Consider the following 20,876-nt stretch of genomic DNA (forward strand, 5'->3'; position numbering starts at 1 on the left):
GTATATGTATGTATGTGTATGTATTTATATCTATATGCAACTTCTACTCTAGTTGCAGAATTAAAACTTCTAGTTCTCCCATCTGGAGAAAAATAGCAGCATTTACATGAAAACAGCATTATTTACTATCGCTCACTCTCCAAAAATTGTATGGGGATCAGTGAGTCCAAGTTCTTGAAGTTACTATTTTTTAAGCAGTTATACTGTATACAACTACAAAGTGGTTTAAACAGTGATTATTATTTTCTGGATGTGGTGTTTAATTTGCTATTTAAATGGTATGAACATCTTAATGTCTGATATATAAAATCTCTCACTAGTTCATTTTAGTGGTTCATTACTGTGCAGAACAAGTCTAATTCTTCTATCACTTGATAATTTCAACCACTTAAAAATACACCTTAAGCTACCATGTTCCACTTAAATCTTTCTCTTCCAGATGAAATATTCCTAGTTCCCTACCTGATCCTCACATGGCATATTCAGCATAATATTCATATTCTTCTAGATATTCTTCAGCTTGTCTATATCATTGTTAAAAAGCGATAGCTGGAACTGAACATAGTAACTAAGATGGATCTGACCCCTGCAGAGTATAGGGAAACCTTTGCCTCCTTTTTTTACTCTGGATTCTTCTGTTAACACAGATTATATTAGTATTAGTGGTTTTGATTGCTATTTGATATTGTTGCCTCATACTGAGCTTGCAGCTCACTAAAATTTCCACTTCTTTTTTAAAAGAATTATCATCTATTCACACCTCTCCAGTCCTATAATTTTAGTTATATATTGTAAATTTTTCTTAAAATCCAGATACAGAATCTTACATTTATCTTTGTTGATTTTCTTTTTTTAGGTTTGCAAGGAACTTTTAAAAAGTCTTATATTTCTTTTATTAAAAAACCACAATCACTAATCCCCTTAGTCTTCAATGCCCCCCTCCCCCCCAAAAAACAAATTCACATATTGACTATATCTGAAAATATATTTCATTCTGTATCTCTAGTCCATCGCTACTGTGCCAAGAGTTGAAAAACATGACTGATATTCAGGTCTCTGGAGTTGTAATTGGTTACTTCTATGATGGTAGTTTTTAAATCTTTCATAATTGTTGTTCCTTACAATATTGTACTCACTGCAAATTTTTCTTTCTCCTGGTTTTGCTCACTTCATTCTTTATCAGGTCATACAATTCCTATTAGGTTTCTCTTTCCTTTTATGTATGTAAGCCTAGTAGTAGTTTTACTGAGTTAAATGTATGAATTGACTTTTCATGTAGAGTTTGAAATTCTTTCCCAGTACAGTCAGAGCAATTCATAGTTCCAATAGCAGTACATTTGTGTGTCTGTCTTACAACAGTCCCTGTAGCAATTGTTATTTTCTTTTTCTCCTCCATTTTTGTCCATCTGATAGGTGTGAGGTAGAGCCTCAGAGCTGTTTACATTTTTATTCTTTTACTATCAGTGACTGGAGAGTTTTGATATATGGTTGTTGATAGCTTGCCTTTCTTCTTTTGAAATCTACCTATTTATATCATTGCCCATTTACCTATTGGGGAATGACTCGTATGGATTCCTTATATGTGTTGGAAAGGATAACTTTATCAGAGAATTTAAATGCAAGGGAAGCAGTTGATCTAAAGCAGGGGTGTCAAACACACAGCTGGTGGATGATATGCCCAGTTGCAGCCCAATCAGATTAAAATGTAATTGCGAAATATTTAACAGAGTAAATAAAAATACAGTAGAATATCAAAATGCTAATATGTAGTTTTGAAATAAATATGCAGGCTATAGTTATCTTCTGATGGTTGATCCATTTCTATTTGAGTTTGACATCACTAGTCTACAGGACTAAGAGTATTTAAAACAACAACAAACCAAACTGAACTAATAGGGAATTGGTGTGCTGAGGCTTGGCAGTATTTTCAGTATCCTTTGGGAAGTCTATTTTGACCCAGCATTAGTACACTGTTAAATGCAGAATTGGAGGGTAGACATGCCTATTTTTACCAATTACATTAAAAAAATTTTTTTTATAAAGAAAATCAGCCTTATTAAATTTTATGCTACAAAATGATCTCATTTCATTGCATTCCATTCCCAAACCTGAATAACTGGCCTAGCCTAAGTTAGGCCTGTCTTGAAATACTATGTCAAAAAAAGGAAGTGAGGTTAGTCTGACAAAGTATGTTATTGATAAAACTATTCTGACTCTTTGTAATCACTCTTTCCTTTTCTAGTTTTTTATTTATCATCCCTCTAGTAAAATATTATAGGATTTTGCCAGAAAAAGAAATTTACTGACTTTTTTTTTTAATTAGGATAGCATTGACCCTTTTATAGTATTGGGCCATCTCTTCCATTCTCCAAGATCTTTCAAAGATTAGCAATAGATGCACAGCAACTATGTATGGTTGTTTTATCAAGATCCATGGAAGTTATTCCTTCAGGTGAATTTGAATTCACTAGTGACAGCTAAAATGCTGTCTTACCATTTCCTTATTTGTTGTGATTTTCTACTATTTGCTAGTCATTTGAGCAACTAGGTGGCACAGTAGATAGACACTGGGCCTGGAGTTAGTAAGATTCATTTTCTTGAGTTCAGTTTGGCCTCAGATACTGGCAGTGTGCCCCTAGATTAGTCACTTAACCCTGTTTACCCCAGTTTCCTCATCTGTAAAATAGCTGGAGACAGAAATGGCAAACTGCTCCAGTATCTTTGTCAAGAAAACCCCAAATGGGGTCACAAAGAGTTGTAAATGACTGAACAACAACAAAAACTAGTCATTCCATCAATTTTTCATATTCAAAGAGTAAAACAGATGCAAATAAGATCTTAGTTCAATGCAATTTTATTCAAAAATATTTATTAAATACCTACTATCTTCAAGATAATGTGCTATTATCGGGAGATATGATGGCAAAATAGAAAAAAAATTCCAGTTCTCTTAGCACTTACATTCTTTTCGGTAATACATGTAAACAGAAAAGTAAAAACAAGAGAATTTAAAGGTGAATTCTCACTGTCTTCCTTTATGACTTACTTTATCTATCTACCCTCAGAAACAGGTCTGTCTTTTTTTTTTTTGTCTTCTCTTGCTCCTAACATAGCTTTAAAAAAAATTCCTTTATATTATTCACAGAATTCTTCACCATTTTGGGCTTTGGTGTTATCAACACAATTGTTCAATGTGTGTTCCATTTTATGTATCTGGTTTTGTATAGTCTTTGTATGCTGTATATTCTTTGTATATGTACTCATATATCTGTGTGTTATTTTCAGCTGCAATTATTTGTCCTTGCCTATCTTTGCATATCTGTACATGTGTTAAAAATTTGTATTGGTCAGTAAGTTCTCTCTGCACACATGTTGGTCACTTTAGGAAGCTCCCATTTTTCTACCTCAATAGAATAATTTCTGATTGAAACTTCAACATTCTGTTATTTGGTTTCCCATTTCTTTTGGACCTTCTTTCTATTCAAAATGTTTATCTATTGTATTCTGTCTTTTTAAAGAAATGCTTTGGAATCTATTGTCTCAGAATCTAGTTTTTGAGTCAGTCTAAAACTTGGCTTTTGTTTCCACCTCTATCATGATATATCTCTTTTGGAACAGTCATTTATCTTTATGGATCTTGACTATCATTTCTCCCACAGAAACCATTTCCTCCTTCTTGGTAAAAGTAACTCTAGGGTGATAGTATCCTCCTCTTCCATTCGCTTTTTTAAGGATGTAACTATCTTTAAGGTAAGCCTCAACTCTTCAACTTTTGAAAAAGGTGAATGTACAAGCAGAAGTCTAGATAATTGAAGTCTTCCCTTACTGCAATATCCTGCTGCTGTGCCATCTAATTCATCTCTTCATCCAGTTGACTTTAGTAAAGGAGACCATGATTTCTAGCAGCAGTACCCTGATCTTGAATCTCTATCATAAACCTTTCTGATTTCGTGAAATAGTCTGTACAACTCAGGCATTTGCTTGGTGCTTCTTTGCTGATGCATTGTTGGCTTTCTTTGGGATGTCAGCCATGGAGGACTTTTTTGTTCTACCCTTGTATCTTCGATATTTCATAGGATCTATCCAGAGGTAAGCCACTCACTGGGTGTGTACGTGTTATCATCCTTTACAATTGCCAGGTGAAGTGATGTCTACTTATTCCAAAAAATAGTTCTGCATGATTTTGATCTTTTTATCATTTGTTTTGTTTTGTTAGTTATATAGATTTTAGTTAGGATACATTCCAAATCTGTTACAGTCCATTTTACATTTCTGAAGGTAGACATTCTGTAGATATTATCTGCTTTAAACATGTGCTTCCCATTTAGCTGTGATTTCAGGATTCCAGTGCCTAACATATTCAACCACAAACTTCTTGATAGAAGTATATATGTGTCCCTTCATCTATTCATTTTATATGACTTACAGATTCAAGTTCAAAGCTTTTAGTCTCCATTTTTTGTCATACGATAAGGATATTATGCTTACCCAGTCCAAAAGACATTCCACAAGACGGAGTTGTTTGAATTTTTCTTTTTGGAGCTTGATGTATATTAAGTATCAAGTAACTAAATAAAATGTTTTGATTTGAGTCCTTTAATTTGGAAGCCATACTTCATTTTATTTAGGAGAGATGATAATGATTTAAGGTTAGGCAGAACAATAATAGATTTCACTTGGCCCTTTATTGTTCTTCTTGTTATAGAAAATTGTTCTTTACATCTTGTTCATTGGAATTTAGCTAGCAATGGTCTTAGGACAATTTGCTTTCTTGTTATTTGCTTATATTTAATGTTTGTGAATTTTCACATGTGTATGTAAAATGACTGGTTTTAGTAGTTTAATTAGTGCTTTAAAAGTAAGCTTATCTTTTGTACACTTGCTGAAAACATCTTCAGAACAACTCTGGTAGTAGACCAAATGCCAAGTTGATAGGTATTTCATCTGGTTTCTTCATGATTTTAAAGGTCTTTCTATTTTGAAATCCTTATGTTCCATGAAGCTGGTAGAATAATAAGTATTTTGTATGTCAACGTCTTTCACAAACACTGTTCTCCAATTTATATAGGTCAATGCTATATCCAGTCAATTATGGGCAGCAGTTCAGAGTATAATTATGTTCCAGTTCCAGTACGATTTATTGGTTGAGTTCTCAAGGGATTTTCCTCTGTCAGTCCACGAAGACAGCAAACTTCTAATGGGTGATTCTAGTTACCAGTTTATGTCTTGCTAGGTCCTAGATCTTTATAGACTTGCAGTAAAATGTGTTGCACAGTTCCTCTCATTTCTATACATAATTTAAATTGATCACTAAGTCTATGCCCCCAAAGGGGGGAATCTTCCTATAATTTCTGGTGTCAATAACCTTTTCTTAAACTGCCATTCTCATTGTGGCAGCTGTTTTGTAGTGGTTAAAGTTCATTACAAAATGGTAATGGAGTCAGAGCCTTCCCTTTTCTCCATTTCCCATTTTTAAGAAAACAACAGCTCATTCAAACATGTTGTGTTTCAGCTGTTATAATGAATATAATGAAGTGATTACATTATCATTGCTATTGATCAGGTATGAACTAAAATAACAAATAGTCTTAAGAAGAGGAGATAGCCTATTTGAAAATTTAATTATTTCAGTCTTATTGGGTTGTAAAATTGTAGTTATTTATCTGCCTATTTTGAAAATGAATAATGACATCTTATTTACATAATAAAATGAAAATATATAGAAAGGAAAGGAACGAGTACTTATTAATCATCTACAGTGTGCCAGGCACACTGCTAAACACTTTACAAAGATTTTCTCATTTGAGCTTCACAAAAAGCTTGGGAAGTAACTGTTCTTTTTATCACTGTTTTTTACAGTTGAGGAAACTGAGGCTTAAAGACATTAAGTAACTTGCCTTAGGTCACACAGTAAGTGGCTGAGACTGTATTTGAGCTCAGATCTCCCTGGGTCTAAGCCCAGCAGTTGTATCCAGTGTATTATCTACCTGCTGGAACTGAGCCTTGAAGGATAGGTGGGATTTCTGTTTAATACTTAATTTTGGTAGACTTCCAAGTACAGTGTCTTACTCATAAAAATGCTTTGTTGGTTTCATCATAAATATATGTACATTTTTGGTTATACTTTTTCTTAAATTTTCATAGTATCTATAAGGATTAAGTTTCAAAGTTTTTAGCTATAGCTGACACCCAGGCAGTATACATGTCAGAACTTGATCAACATTCACAAAGGTCATAGCAAATTGATTTGAAGAATAAAAAATTGTGGCTATGCAAATCTTCGATAAGATGTACAATTACGTTCACAAATAATATACTCTTTCTTGACAAGGGAAATTATAGTGCTGATAATTCTATGGAACATGAAATGCTATGTTCAACATACTTGATTTCCTCATAGAAACTCCTAGAGTTATGAAATACACAAATGCAAAGTACAAATCCAAGGCCTATATGACTTAAAACTCTGTACCTGTTGTGTTTTTCTGTTCAAATTTAAAATTTCAGATTATTAACGCTTTTTCTTTTTTAAAAACAAAATTGCTAACTTTTGTTATTTATGTTCAGGTCACATGGTTGTATTTAATTTTTCTAGATGTTTTAAAAATGTTATTACTTTTTAGTGTATTTTATTGGTTCCTTATACTTATCTTTTCAAGACTAAGCTTCAGTGGCTCTGTGAAGAAGTGAGAGAGAGAGAGAACAAAGAAAAAAAGCTGAAGCAGCAGCTGTTATTGTACAGACATCAACTCAAGGACATGACTCAAATGAAGGAGTCTGAGCATCAATCTCTATTTGACCAGATAGAAAAACAGGAGCAACTTCTAGAAGAAAGCCATCGAGAAAGGAAAGGTATGTTGATGGCTCTAATGGTAAACAGATAATACATCTATGTTCATAGAATCTTAGGATGAGAAGGAACCTGAAGAAGCTATTTTCATCATTCCACTGACTGCACTTAGGAATTTTAAAACAATTCTTTGTTCATTTTATTTTTTATTAATTACCTGTGCATCTTTACCTTGATTCATTGATGGATTCATAAGCTTATTGGCATGTACACTCCATCCACCATGCAGATTACAAGCCATGTATGCCTCCTCATCCTTGCCCATTCTTGTTCAGGTCTTTCCATAAATCCTCTACAAATGATCTATCCCATGCACTGGCACAATATGTAGGCTACCCTTTTGATTGTGCTTCATACTCACTAAATAAACAACTCAACTCAATTTCTGGTGTTTTATGGCCTTGATGATGTCCTATATGCCACATCTCATATGCCGTTCATCTTAAGTAGTTATTAGTTCCCTGACTATCTTTTTTCACTCTCCTTTTAGGCATCTACCAATTTGTTTCTTTTTAAATAGCAGTATTCTATGATTCATGGCATCATAGGATAATGCTAATCTTAAAGAGATATTAGTGAGTATCTTAGGATCTTTGAAAGTGGTGCATAATTTCTGAAATGCAATCAAGTCTGACCTCCTTTTCTGGATGTGGTTTATCGTCTGCCTGTAGTACATATGTAAGATAAAAATCCTGAAGAGCTAACTCAATTGCCCAGCTATTTAGTTGCAAGTTGTAATTTGGGCAACAAACATTTTCTATTTTTTTTTTAGTGTAGACTGATCTCTTTAAATGACTATGAATTTCATTGAAGAGGCTTTATATTGTTCCAAAGAGCAATGTGATTAAACCAATATTATCTAGATGTAGGAACATTCAGGGAACTTCCTCTTGAATAGAGATTCCTCTTTGGAATTTATACAGGTCATGGCAGGTGAGCTTATATCCCCTGTTTTATACTTTCTTTGATGTCAGTATTCAGCATGGCATTGAACAAAGTTATTTTGGTATTTGTATCTGTCATAAATTCTTATGATTTTTTTTTTACCTATGGTGAGATATACCTTATTTGGAGAGGCATTTTAAGTTATATTTTTCTCCCAAATCAAATGCTTTTTTGAAATCAGAAAAAAACAAAATAACATACCCCAAACCTCAGATAGAATGGTATCATATATTTCTAATTACTTCCTTTCAGTTAAACATTTTTTAATACCTACTATGTGCAAAGCACTGTGATGTATTCTGGGAAAACAAATTAAGAAATGAAAGTCTCCACCCTCAAATGGCTTATAGTCTACTGGAGTAGGGGGGATATAATATACAGACAATACAAGGTAATTTGGGGAAAGAGTATTTATAGCAGGGGTGATGAGGAAAGGCTTTTATTATGAGATGATTCCCAAGGAAAGCCTATAAGATAAAGATTCTAAAAGGTAGAACTAAAGAGGAAAAGCACATTCCAGCATGGCAAATAGCTTATGGAAATATATAGAGATTTGTTGGGGCAGAGCCAAGACGGTAGAGTAAAAGCAGTGACTTGCTTGAGCTCTCCCCCAAACCCCTCCAAATACCTGCAAAAAATGACTCTAAACAAATTCTAGAGCAGCAGAACCCACAAAAAGACAGAGTGAAAAAAATTTCCAGCCCAAGAAAACCTGGATGGTTGATTGGAAAGGTCTATTGTGCCAGGCTGGGAGAGGAATGCAAAGATCAGGCCTCAGCAAACCTGGAGCAGGCCTCAGGGGACTGAATGACAGACAGCTTTGGTGGCTTCCAGACTTCTCAACCTGAAAATGCCAAAGACAACTTAGAAGGTCAGTAGGAAAGGACTGTGGTGAGAGAGGAACTCAGTCTGGCCGCAGTCCTGGTGCAGACGTGGGGCCGTGGCTGCTTCTAGAGCTCTGGGCCCACAGATGGAGAGAGAATCGAGTAGCTGATCAGAGGGGAATTTCAGGGATCTCTTTGCTGGTGCTGAGGCAAAATTTTCTTGCTTTGCCCATACTAAGATCTGGATCACAGTTCTGGGTGGTGATCCTAGGGTGAGGAGGGGTGCTGGCATGGTAGAACTTGTGGTGGGAGTACAGAGAGAATCCTCCTCACAGTTCCAAGGCAGAAAAGAGTGCTTGTGGTCACTAATATACCAGAGCACAGGCCAGGAAAGGAGTAAACACCTTGCCTTTGTTCATACCACCTTAGAAGAGCTCAAAATGTACAGGTACCTAGAAGTACTCTGAAAACAGCTGCACAAAACGCCTGAAGCTTGGGACAGTACATTCTCCATACTGGAAGCGGACCCCTATGATAACAAAGAGTTTAAAAGTCAAATAATTGGCTGGGATCATGAGCAAACAGTGCAAAAGAAAAGTCAGACCATAGAATCTTACTTTGGTGGCAAAGAAGATCAAAACATACAACCAGAAGACAACAAAGTCAACGAGCCTACATCCAAAGCCTCCAAGAAAAATATGACTCAGTCTCAGGCCATGGAAGAACTCAGAAAGGATTTTGAGAAGCAAGTAAGAGATGTAGAGGAAAAATTGGGAGGAGAAATGAGGGTGATGCAAGAAAGTCATGAAAAACTAGTCAACAGCTTGCTAAAGGAAACCCAAAAAAATACTAAAGAAAACAACAACTAAAAAAATAGACTAACTCAAATGGCAAGAGAGGTCCAAAAAGCCAATGAGGAGAAGAATGCCTTAAAAAGCAGAATCGGCCAAATGGAAAAGGAAGTTCAAAAGCTCACTGAAGAAAATACTTCCTTAAAAATTAGAATGGAGCAAATGGAAGCTAATGACTTTATGAGAAATGAAGAAATATAAAACAAAGCCAAAAGAATGAAAAACTAGAATATCTTATTGGAAATATCTCATTGGAAAAACAACTAACCTGGGAAATAGGTCCAGGAGGAGATAATTTAAAAATTATTGAACTACCTGAAAGCCATATCACAAAAAGAGCCGAGACATCATCTTTCAAGAAATTATCCAGGAAAACTGCCCTGATATTCTAGAACCAGAGTGTAAAATAGAAATGGAAAGAATCCACCAATCACCTCCTGAAAGAGATCCCAAAAGAAAATCTCTAGGAATGTTATAGCCAAATTCCATAGTTCTCAGATCAAGGAGAAAATATTGCAAGTATCCAGAAAGAAACAATTCAGTTATTATGGAAACACAATCAGGATAACACAAGATTTAGCTTCTACATTAAGGGATTAGAGGGCTTGGAATATGATATTCCAGAGGGCAAAAGAGATAGAATTACAATCAAGAATCACCTACCCAGCAAAACTGGGGAAATCCTTCAGGGGAAAAAATGAACATTCAGTGAAGTAGAGGACTTTCAAACATTCTTGATGAAAAGATCAGGGTTGAATAGAAAATTTGACTTTCAAATACAAGACTGAGGAGAAGCATGAAAAGGTGAACAGGAAAGAGAAATCATAAGAGACTTAATATGGTTGAACTGTTTACATTCCTACATGGAAAGATGAAATTTGTAACTCATGAAACTTTTAGTATTAGGGTTGTTAGAGGGAAAAAATACATATGGATGGATAGATAGATAGATAGATAGATAGATAGATAGATAGATGGCACAGGGTGAGTTGAAGATGAAGGGGTGATATCTAAAAAATAAAATTAAGGGGTGAGAGAGGATTATACTGGGAGAAGGAGAAAGGGAGAGGTAAAATTGGGTAAATTATCTCACATAAAACAGACAAGAAAAAGCTTTTACAGTGGAGGGAAAGTGGGGGAAAGTGAGAGGGAATGAGTGAATCTTATTCTCATGAGATTTGGCTTAAGGAGGGAATAACATACTCACTTAATTAGGTATGGAAGTCTATCTTACCCTACCGGAAAATAGGGGGAAGTGGATAAGAGAGGGGGATGACAGAAGAGAGGGCAGATTGGGGGAGAGAGTAATCAGAAGCAAACACTTCTGAGAAAGGACAGGGTCAAAAAAGAGAATAGAGTAAGTGAGGAGTGGGATAGGATGAAGGGAAATATAGTTAGTTTTTCACAGCATGACTACTATGGAAGTATTTTGCATGACTACACATATATAACCTGTATCAAGTTGCTTGCCATCTCAATGAAGCTGGGTGGAGAGAGAAGAAGGGAGACAATTTGGAATCCAAAGCTTTAAAAACAAATGTTAAAAATTGTTTCTATGTGCAACTGGGAAATAAGATATATAGGCAATGGAGTATAGAAATCTATCCTGCCATACAGGAAAATAGAAGGGGAAGGGGATAAGAGAAGGGGGGTGTGATAGAAGGGAGGGTAGATTAGGGGAAGGAGTATTCAGAATGCACACTGTCTTGAGGTATGGGGAGAGGCAAGATGGGGAGAAAATTTGTAACTCAAAATCTTGTGGAAATGAATGTTGAAAACTAAAACTAAGTAAATAATTAAAAAAAGGAATGTATACAGGATAGAAGATGGAATACTGAATTTGGTGAAGTTAATATGCTAATTTGACCAAAATATAGAGTATATAGGAGAAATGTGAAATAAGGCTAGAACTGAAGGTTGAAGCCTGATTGTGGATGTCTTTAAAAGTCAGACTGAGGAGTTTGTATTTTATGCTGGAGGTAATAGGAAGTCAGTAAAGGTTTTTGAGTTGGGGAATGACATTCCCAGACTTGTGGCTCTGGAAGATTATTTTGGGAGCTGTATGCATGATAGAATGAAAAAATATGGCTGGAGATAATACCAACCAATTAGGATGCTGCTCTAGTAGACAAAGTGACAGGTGATGAGGGTTTGAATTAGGGTTATGGCTGTGTGAGTGAAGAGAAGAGAGCAGATTTGAGAGATGTAATGGGTTGTGGAATAGAATCAGTAAGATGAGACAACTGGTTTTGCAGACTAAAAAAGAGAAGAGTCAAGGATGACTCTGAAATTGTGAACTTGGGTTTATGTGAGAATAGTAAGGCCCTCAACAGAAATAGGGAGATTTGGATGGTGGGTGGTTTAGGGGGAAAGATAAAATTTATCATTTCAAAGATGAAATTCACCATATAGTCTATTTTATTTAAGATACTATTGGAACCTCTTTATGGAGATGTTTAGCAGGATGTTGATGATTTGAAACGGGAGTTCAGTAGCAGTATTAGAAATTGAGGGAATCATTTGTATAATGATGGTAATTGAACCCATGATGCCTGATGAACAGGCAGAGTGAGAAAGAGAGAGGCCTCTTGAGGGGTAGGAGATGAAAGTCAGTCAAAAGAATCTCAGAAGGAATGGTTAGGTTGGGGGAAAATCAGGAAGCCAAGGTAGGAGAAAGTATGTAGGAAAAAAGCATATTGTTAACATAATTAAAAACCATGTAGAGGTCAAGAAGGGAGAAAAGACTCTTCATTGGACTTAAAAATTAAGTTAATCTTGGCAAGAGTGATTTCAGCTGAGTGGTGATGCAGAACAAAAACAGTAAGGGGTCTTCAAGTGAGTGGATTTTGGGTTAGAGAGGTACTGAGAATAGACCTCTCTTTTTAGCAGATTGTTGGTAGAATGAAGCAGGGAGGAAAGAGAGGCCAGAACAGGAATGATCAATTAGGAGATTCGATAGGTTTAGAGAGAATGGAAGTCACCATGGGGATGAAGAACAGATTAAGTAGGAGTGAGAGATAAAGAATGGGGGATTATGATCAGAAAGGAATTTCAGATTTCAAGATCATGGAGGTTAAACAGTTATGCATATGTAATAGTGAGATCTAAGATATAACTATACCTGTCAGTTTATTTTATTTCCAATTTTGTCTACAAATTACATTGGGATAATTTAGCTAAACTGGATCCCACTCCAAGTTCTTTGCATACCACATCTCTCAATTGCTTTTTTTCTTACTATTTGGGAACCAATATTGCTTGTAATTACAAAACAATTAATTTAATTTATATTTTTCAATAAACAAAAATACATTTTCTCTCCTCATCATCTCTCCCCCATTGGAAAAAAAGGAAAAGAGAAACAAAACACATAAAAATCTGCACAGTCAAGGAAAAAAAATTTCTGCGTGACCATATCCAAAAATTAAATATCTTATTCTACACTCTGAGTCCATTACCTCTGTTATAATGTAAATAGCATGCTTCATCATCAGTCCTCTCAAATCACGGTTTTTGAGTTGATTAGTTCATCCAAGTTGTCTTTACAGTATTGTTGTTAACATATAAAGTTTTCTCTTCATTCTGCTCACTTTACTCTGAATTAGATCATACAAGTCTTGAGTTTTCTCTGAAACTGTCTCCTAATTTCTTGCAACACAATAATATTCCATTACATTCATATATTATAATTTGTTTATACATTCCTTAATTGATAGGTACCCCACCCCTTTATTTCCTATTGTCATCACAAAAAGAGCTGCTATAAATGTCTATATTTTTATTTGTCTGTATAGAATCATTTCCTCTCCCTTTAATGTTTTTGGAGTATAGGCTTAATAGGGTTATCGCTTTATCAAAGGGTATACACAGTTTATAACTTTTGGGAGGTAGTTCACATTACTTTCCAGAAAAGCTGGAATAATTCACAGTCCCACAAACCATTCATTAAAGTGCTATTTCTCACAGCCCCTTCAGCATTTGTCATTTTCCATGTTTTTTTTTTTCTGTCCCTCTTTGCTTGCTGGTGTTTGTAGTCTACTATTAGCATACCCTATGATGTTTTGCAAATGAGCTTTTACTCTTAATTTGAGACTTCCTTTGGGTTCTACATGGTAGATATTCATTGTTTCTGGCATTGTCTAGGATCATTTGCTATCCTTGTTTTGGCAATTGTTTTGTTAAAGTTAACCATGAACTTGTATTAGAGTCAGTGCTTTTCCTTTTATCCATCTCCTATCGTTCAGAATACAAGAGCTTGTTTTCACAAGTTGCATTATAGTTAATTTTACATGCACTATCTGCTTACCTTTATTCTTTCTTTTAAATAAATATTGATTTTGACCTTTAAACAATGAATGATACAGCTTAACAGCTTACTCTGAAATGATTATGAAAATCTCCAGTTTTATTCTCTATGTTAAGATAACGCAAATTTCTCTTTTTTATGGGTGATGGAGTATTCATAACTCATTCTGAGTTATCTATAGACTTTTAGTTTCTTTGATTTTTTTTTGACCACAGGACATGTTTTCTAACATATTTTGCTATTATCCTGGGTGCCCTCTTTCATACTGAAGTCAGAACATCAGCATGTGTGTTGACTTGGTTTAGAAGCTCCTGTCAGACTCTTCATAGAATTTCTTAACTTCACTCTGCAATAGAAACTAGCACATAATTATCTTAATTTTGATGTTTATGAGTACTTAAAGATGATGAGCAATTTCCCGTGAAATAAGGTATCTAATTTTCAGAGAAGAACCTGTGAAACATCTTTCCATTTACTTGTAACTAATTTGTCTTTTAGTGTAAATGATAATAAGAATGTCAAGTTTTTGTGTGATTAAATTTCTTTATTGTTATGTCAACTTATTGGTGACTGGTTAAAAATTGCGTATAAGATTAATATCATTTATAAATTAATGTTTTATTTGAATAAGAAACATTGATTATCACTATCTGTTCCCTCCTGTGCCATTCTACCACCATCACTGCAAGGACATAAGAAGGCTGAATATGATTGAAGGATATTTTCTGTATTTTTTTTCTGTCTTTGATGGGACATCATGGCACAAAGAAATTAATCACTTTCTGGTATTTTTCTTTGGATGAAATATGCTATCAGTTTCAGAGAACTGATAAATTTGTAGATGCAGATAATTCATACATATTTTTGTATGTAGCCACTGAGGGATTTTTTGTGTGTGTGTGTGTGTGTGTGTGTGTGTGTGTGACTATGCCTATTTGTTACAACAATTTTTTTTTTAAGTAGGTGGGGAGTTGGAGGGAGCAAATAAATTTCTGTTATTTTTTTAAAGTAGAGAGATAGGGGGTTGCTACAAATGAGAAATGTTGCATGTACTTTCAGACAAGGTTATTGCATTATTAGAGACTCTCCCACAAAATGGAAGTAATCTGTAAATGTTTGTAATGTAAAAATAAAACAAATCAGTAAAATTTAAAAAAAAATAGAATCTGTCAGAGCTTTTGCCCCATTGGCATTACCTTTAGGTATCTGAATAGTATTTAAAGAAAACATTCTACTGGTATTTTTAAAAAATTGCTTTTCCCGTGTACCATCCTTCCTATACCTCCACTAGAACACACACATATAAAACACATTCCCATGATTAAGAAGCTCTTTGAAGCAAAGTATACCAATACATGAATCATGTCTGACAACATGTGTTTGGTTCATTTTACTCTTGTAGTACACTAGCTCTATTGAGAAGAAGGAGCAATTGTGATTGGTCAATGTGTTGATTTGAGTTCTGTTTTTAGTTTTGTTGTTTTTTTCTTTTACCTTTTTGTATATGAAATTCTCTTGATTCTTCTGACTTCATTTTGCATCAGTTTATATGTTTTCCTAAATTTTTCTTAGTTCTTCACATTCTCTGTGCCTTGTCATTATGTATTCAACCATTCTTCACTTGACAGAAGTCCTTTTTGTATCCAGGTTCTTACTACCACCCAGCCCCCCCAAAAAAGCTGCTGTAAATCTTATATTTGGGATGTTGCCTCTATCTTTGAAGGAGTTAAATTTCCAGCAATGGTCAAAGGGTAAGAAGAATTGAATCATTTTTCTAACATATTTCCAAATTGCTTTCCAGAACTGTTTGCACAGTTTGATTTCACAAACAATGTATCAGTCAGTCACCTAGCATTTATTAAGTGCCTACTACGTGCCAGGCATTGTTCTGATTGGCTCTAAGGATACAAAGAAAGGCAAAAAGGACTGCTTGCCCTGATGGAGCTTACTGTCTGGTTTACCAGTGTGTCTCTATTCTTAAAGCTCCTTCAACATAGATTATTTCCCTCTGTGATAACTCCTGGATGTTAGGTAAAATGCCAGTTATTTTATATTGCATTTCTTTTGTTATTAGTGATATGAAGTGATTTCATATGTTTGTTCTTCATTTGCATTTCATCTTCTGAAAATGGTTGTAATGTATGAATGATCACTTATTTATTGGGAAATGACTTCTATTAATTAGGGCTATTTCCTACCTATCTTGAATATCACACCTTTTTTCATATGTATTTGATATGAAGATTTTCTCTTCTTAATTGTTATTCTATTTGCATTGAATTAGTTTTGCCAAAACCTTTATAGTTTCATGTAATCAAAGTTATCTTTAAAAAAAAAGCTCTCCATCTATTGTTTGGTTATAAATTCTTCCTTAAACCATGAATCTAAAACATATATATATATTTTTTGTACAATAGAATATAACATTTTTGAACTGGTATTTCTATAAAATAATTTTAAAAGGGATAAAAAACCAAAAATGGTTTAATTGAACTTATCATTATTGGACAGGCTTTGTGTATTATCTCATTTCAAAAATATTTGGTGAACAGCTCCTTGGTTCATTGCTCTCTGAGTCACATTTGCTAGTATTAACCTGGAAAACACATTTTGATGTTTTTGTTCCTTCGTCAAATCAATTAATCTTGCTAACTTTTGTGTTTTAATTCAGTGAAATTTCTGAGTAGTTCATAGGTGTTGTTTAAGTTGAATATTCAACAGGACTGATTTTTAGCTCTTAAATATCTGAGGTACATTATAATTCAAAGCAGGAAGTACTGTTTTACTTAAAATATAATAAAAATATAAAAAACAAATAATATGGGAATACTATTTTCTTTGCCTTTGCCCAGTAAATTCTTGATAACATTGACTGACTTAAGTTGAAGAAAGTGTCATAAAATAGCATTCTACTGAGGAAAACTAAACATATGAAGAATTCTTTTTATATTTCATAAATATTTCATTTCTTTTTAATTTTGGGAAGCAGAAGTATTGAGTTCCCTTAAGTGCCACTTGGAAATTGTAAATTTTAGTAGTGGAGTCAAAGATATAAAGCACTCACAAAAAATAAACCCAAATGTTTTTAAATGTCAGAATATTCCTTATGTTCCATTGTCAAAGTGAAATGCTGTGATAAGGTTTTTTGACAAAATGTTATATAGTCTCAATATAACATGCACCAATTTAAAATTAATTATTATAAATTACATTTGAAGCCTGAAAGGTTATGTGTTAAAAAGGAACAACTTTGGACTCAGGAAGGCCTTGGTTCATGTCTTGACTCTGACTCATACATAACTGACTTTGAGCAAGTAAATCACTTAACTTCTTGGTTCCCTAAGCAGCTCTCAAAGAGTATAAGTTACAGATCCTTTGCTTGTTTGCATCTTTTTCACCCTGGGTACTCCCCACACAAATGAAACCACAGATCCAGAGCAAACAAAGACAATATTCTCAACTTATTTTTTTAAGCTTATTTTAACTTATTTTTAATTAATTTTTATGTAAGGAAACTAAGCGGTTATATGATTTGTCCATTTAGAATATATAAAATTCTCAATGAGGAAGTGACTAAAGACACTATCTTTTTAATTCCTAGGATATTTATATTCAAATTTATAATTTTGCATGTTAGTTTGATGTGTCAAAGCCCTTATGATTCAGTGGCATCTATTTCGTTCTTTTTTTATGTCAGTTAAAAAGCAATTCCTACTTTATGCTAAGTACAGTGCTATCCACTTGTTGTTATCTGGGGATACAAAGAAAGACAAAAACACCTATCCTCAAGTTGAAACATAGAGGAGATAACAAGCAAACAAATAAGTACAAACACACTATATATAGAATAATAGGAAACACTTAACAGAAGGAAGGCACAAGAATTCAGACGGATTGGAAAGGCTTCCTGTGTAGAAGGTGGGATTTGAAGTGGAACTTGGAGGAAGCCAGGAGGCAGAGTTGAGGAGGGACAGTGTTACAAGCATGAGGGACGCTCAGAGAAAATGACTAGAGCCAAGGGTTAGAGTGTCTTGTTTGGGGGAACAGGCAGAAGGGCAGTGCCCCATTTTACACTTCAGTTTATCATCTGTAGAAGGGTAAGACACTCTAAGAAAGGATATTTAGGTGACGCATACTGAACTTATGTAACAACAATTGGGATTACATTGTTTTGTTCATAAAATGATTTGCCACAGCATTCCTTTCAATAGTGTATTTTGCTAGTCAATTTATTAACTACTTTGCAGCAGACTGAACAAGAGTTAGGGAGGTTGGGAAGCAAAATGAAGGTTAAACATTAGGAAACTGTTTATAAGAAGACTTATCATAAATGAAAGCACAACTCTCTCAGAAATTACAAGGTAAGTATATAATAAAGTATTGTTTTATTTACTTATAACTTTTGAAATATATTTTTTTACATAATAGAGGGTTCATCTTGTAAAATATTATGAAGTTTACTGTTTGCAAGAAATGTCACCCTCAGCTCTGTAGCATTCTAGCATCCTCTTCTATCATTAAACTAACTGAACTATGATAGCTGTCTTCTAGCCATGCTCTTTGCACCTGTTCTCATTACCAGATTGGTTGATTTGGAATGACTTAAATGTCTTGAATCCTGTTACCTCTGAGCTTTTCTGAACTCATGAATTTTGGCTATTATATTCTGTTTTGTAATACTCACCCATGAGTGCGTCACAAAGTATTCTTTATCATGTGAATTCTAATAAATTGATAAATTAATTGACAATTTTTCCCCATTTTTATGAAGGGAGAAACAAGATAAAATGGATTTAAGATATACCTGGAAGGATTTAGATAAGATGTAAGGAAAAGTTTGAAACTCAAAGATACATCAGCAATTGAAGTAATTTTCTATGAAAATCAGGATTGCTTTCATGGAAGCTGTTCGAAAGAAGGAATGAGATCCAAGATAGTTTATTTGTATATTGATCATATGGAATAAATGAGGCTTGATAAATAGAGAAAAAAGGTTTTTTTTTAAAAAAACATCTTTACTTAAAATAGTAAGATTGCAATTTTTGTAGCTAGTGGGATCTACTGTGTTCTATGGACACTTTGAGAGAAATGAAGGGAGGCCTCCATCCAACATGTTGGACAGAACCCTCATTGGGTTACTTTGGAAAAACAATATGGACAAGAACTGTATAAGAGGGGCAAGTATGGATTCCATGTAATCTGTATCATCAGATATTGATAAGATTACAGATGCATTTCAGTAGAGTATTTGAATAGTTGTATTACCTTTACTCCTATGTTGCAGGTTTGTGAGAATGATCACCAGGGGCATGGCCATTTTCCTTTAACCAATGTGGCAAACTTATAGACTCACTCTTAAAGGTTGTAAATGTAAAGTTCTTTATATCGTGAGTGTTAGGAATTCTGTGGGTCATAGCAGGTACCCAGACCCATACTCTGTCCAGTGTGGTCCTGGGCAAAAAGGAGTTAAATCACACCCCCACTGAAATTAGGGAAATTTAAGGCAACTAGTGTCAAACAGAGAGCTTGAGCCTAGAAGAAAAACTCTGATGAACCTGGGCTTTATAAGCACTTTCAAAAAGCCCTTTGATTTCATTACCCATTAACATCAATATTCACTTCACTGAAACAGATCACAACCCCTCCATAGTTAATAGTTGCATGAGTTGCTGTAGTATGGTGTAGTGGATAAAGTACCATAGTTGGAGCTAAAATAACTTATTTTGATTTTTGCCCAAGTAGATGTGATTACGGACAAGTCACTTAACAGTTCTGAGATTCAGTTTTCTCATCTTTAAAATGGGGGTAGTGACACTTGAAATATCTACCTCAAAGAAGAAAGTTTTTGGAAACTTTAAACCTACGTAAGTGTGAGTTTTCATCATCATCATAACCTAGCATTCAATCTTTTGCTGATGAACCTAAAGAGAATCATATAAGTGTATACCACTGGCAGCAGGGTTTGACTTTTGATGTTGGTGGGGCTAGCCATACTTTTGTTTGCTGTTTGCACAAATGAGATAAGTGGACAAAGTAAACAACTGGGAAACTGGTTGGGCTTCTCAAGCCTCTTTCCACCTTAAAGAAGCCTAATGCTTTATGGGATTTATCATACATATACTACTCTGTAAGACCAGAATACCATTTTAGTAATGGTGAATACCTTGATGAAAGTGGTTCACACTTTCTTTTCTGTAATGAATACCTCCCTCCCCACTCCCGTTGCCAAAACAACTCAACTCTTACTTCATCTATCTGGTTTTCTGATATCTTGGACTTTGTTCCCACCTCTATTTCAGGGTACCTTTGTGCCTTTGTATTAGTAATGTTTCAGTTAAAGTGGAGAAGATATAAGGGGAACATGATGGTTGTCATCAAGTATTTGGAGATCTGTCCTTTGAGAGGCATTAGACAACTTCTCCTTGGCTTCAGAGTGCAGCACCATGAACAGTAATGGAAGCTGAAGAGACATATACTTGTCACAAGGAAAAGCTCACTAAAAATTAGAGCTATCCAAAAGTGGAATGGATTGCCCCCTGAGGTGGTTTGTTCTTCACTAGAGTTTTCCAAACAAAGGCTAGCTGACTGAATCTTGGGTATTATAAAATGAGTTCTTGTTTAGATATAGATTAGACTAGATGGCTTTTATATTCTCTTCCAACTCTCAGATTCTGAATCTCAATTCTTAAGTAATCAGTACTCAGGCATATGAGCTTGGGCCCTCTTAGCATCACATTGAAGTTCAGATGTCCTGTCTTAGTTGAAGAATGAGCCTCTGAAGTCATAAATATTTATATTTCAATTCCCCTATTCCTTAATGCAGATGTTAAAATTACATTAAGAAGATTAACAAATTATGTGTTTTTTGAAAAATATGGTTGTGTGATGAGCCTGTTTTGGATTATTTTAATCTTCTACCCATCCATATCTCAACCTGGAAAAACATTTGAAAACCAAATTTAATTGAATTATGTGATTGAATGTATAGCTGACTTTAATTTTCTTCTTTCCTGAGTGCAATCTGACCTGAGTATCAGGGAGAACTAACTCAATTTGTGTTTGGGATTTTGTGTTTGGTCAAATGGATTTGCCCTAAAATT

The 20,876-nt window shown here is 34.5% G+C and overlaps 1 protein-coding gene across 1 annotated transcript in view; it reads left to right on the forward strand.

The window, feature by feature from the left end:
- CEP128 (centrosomal protein 128) overlaps window positions 1-20,876 on the forward strand; it is a 507,255-nt gene that overhangs the window by 208,301 nt on the left and 278,078 nt on the right. The window contains 1 exon segment of the mRNA XM_020976328.2: window positions 6,660-6,852. Coding sequence (XP_020831987.1) covers window positions 6,660-6,852 — 193 coding nt within the window.

This window comes from Phascolarctos cinereus, unplaced genomic scaffold (genome assembly GCF_003287225.1).
Source record: "Phascolarctos cinereus isolate Bilbo 61053 unplaced genomic scaffold, phaCin_HiC Scaffold_3;HRSCAF=262, whole genome shotgun sequence".
NCBI lineage: Eukaryota > Metazoa > Chordata > Mammalia > Diprotodontia > Phascolarctidae > Phascolarctos > Phascolarctos cinereus.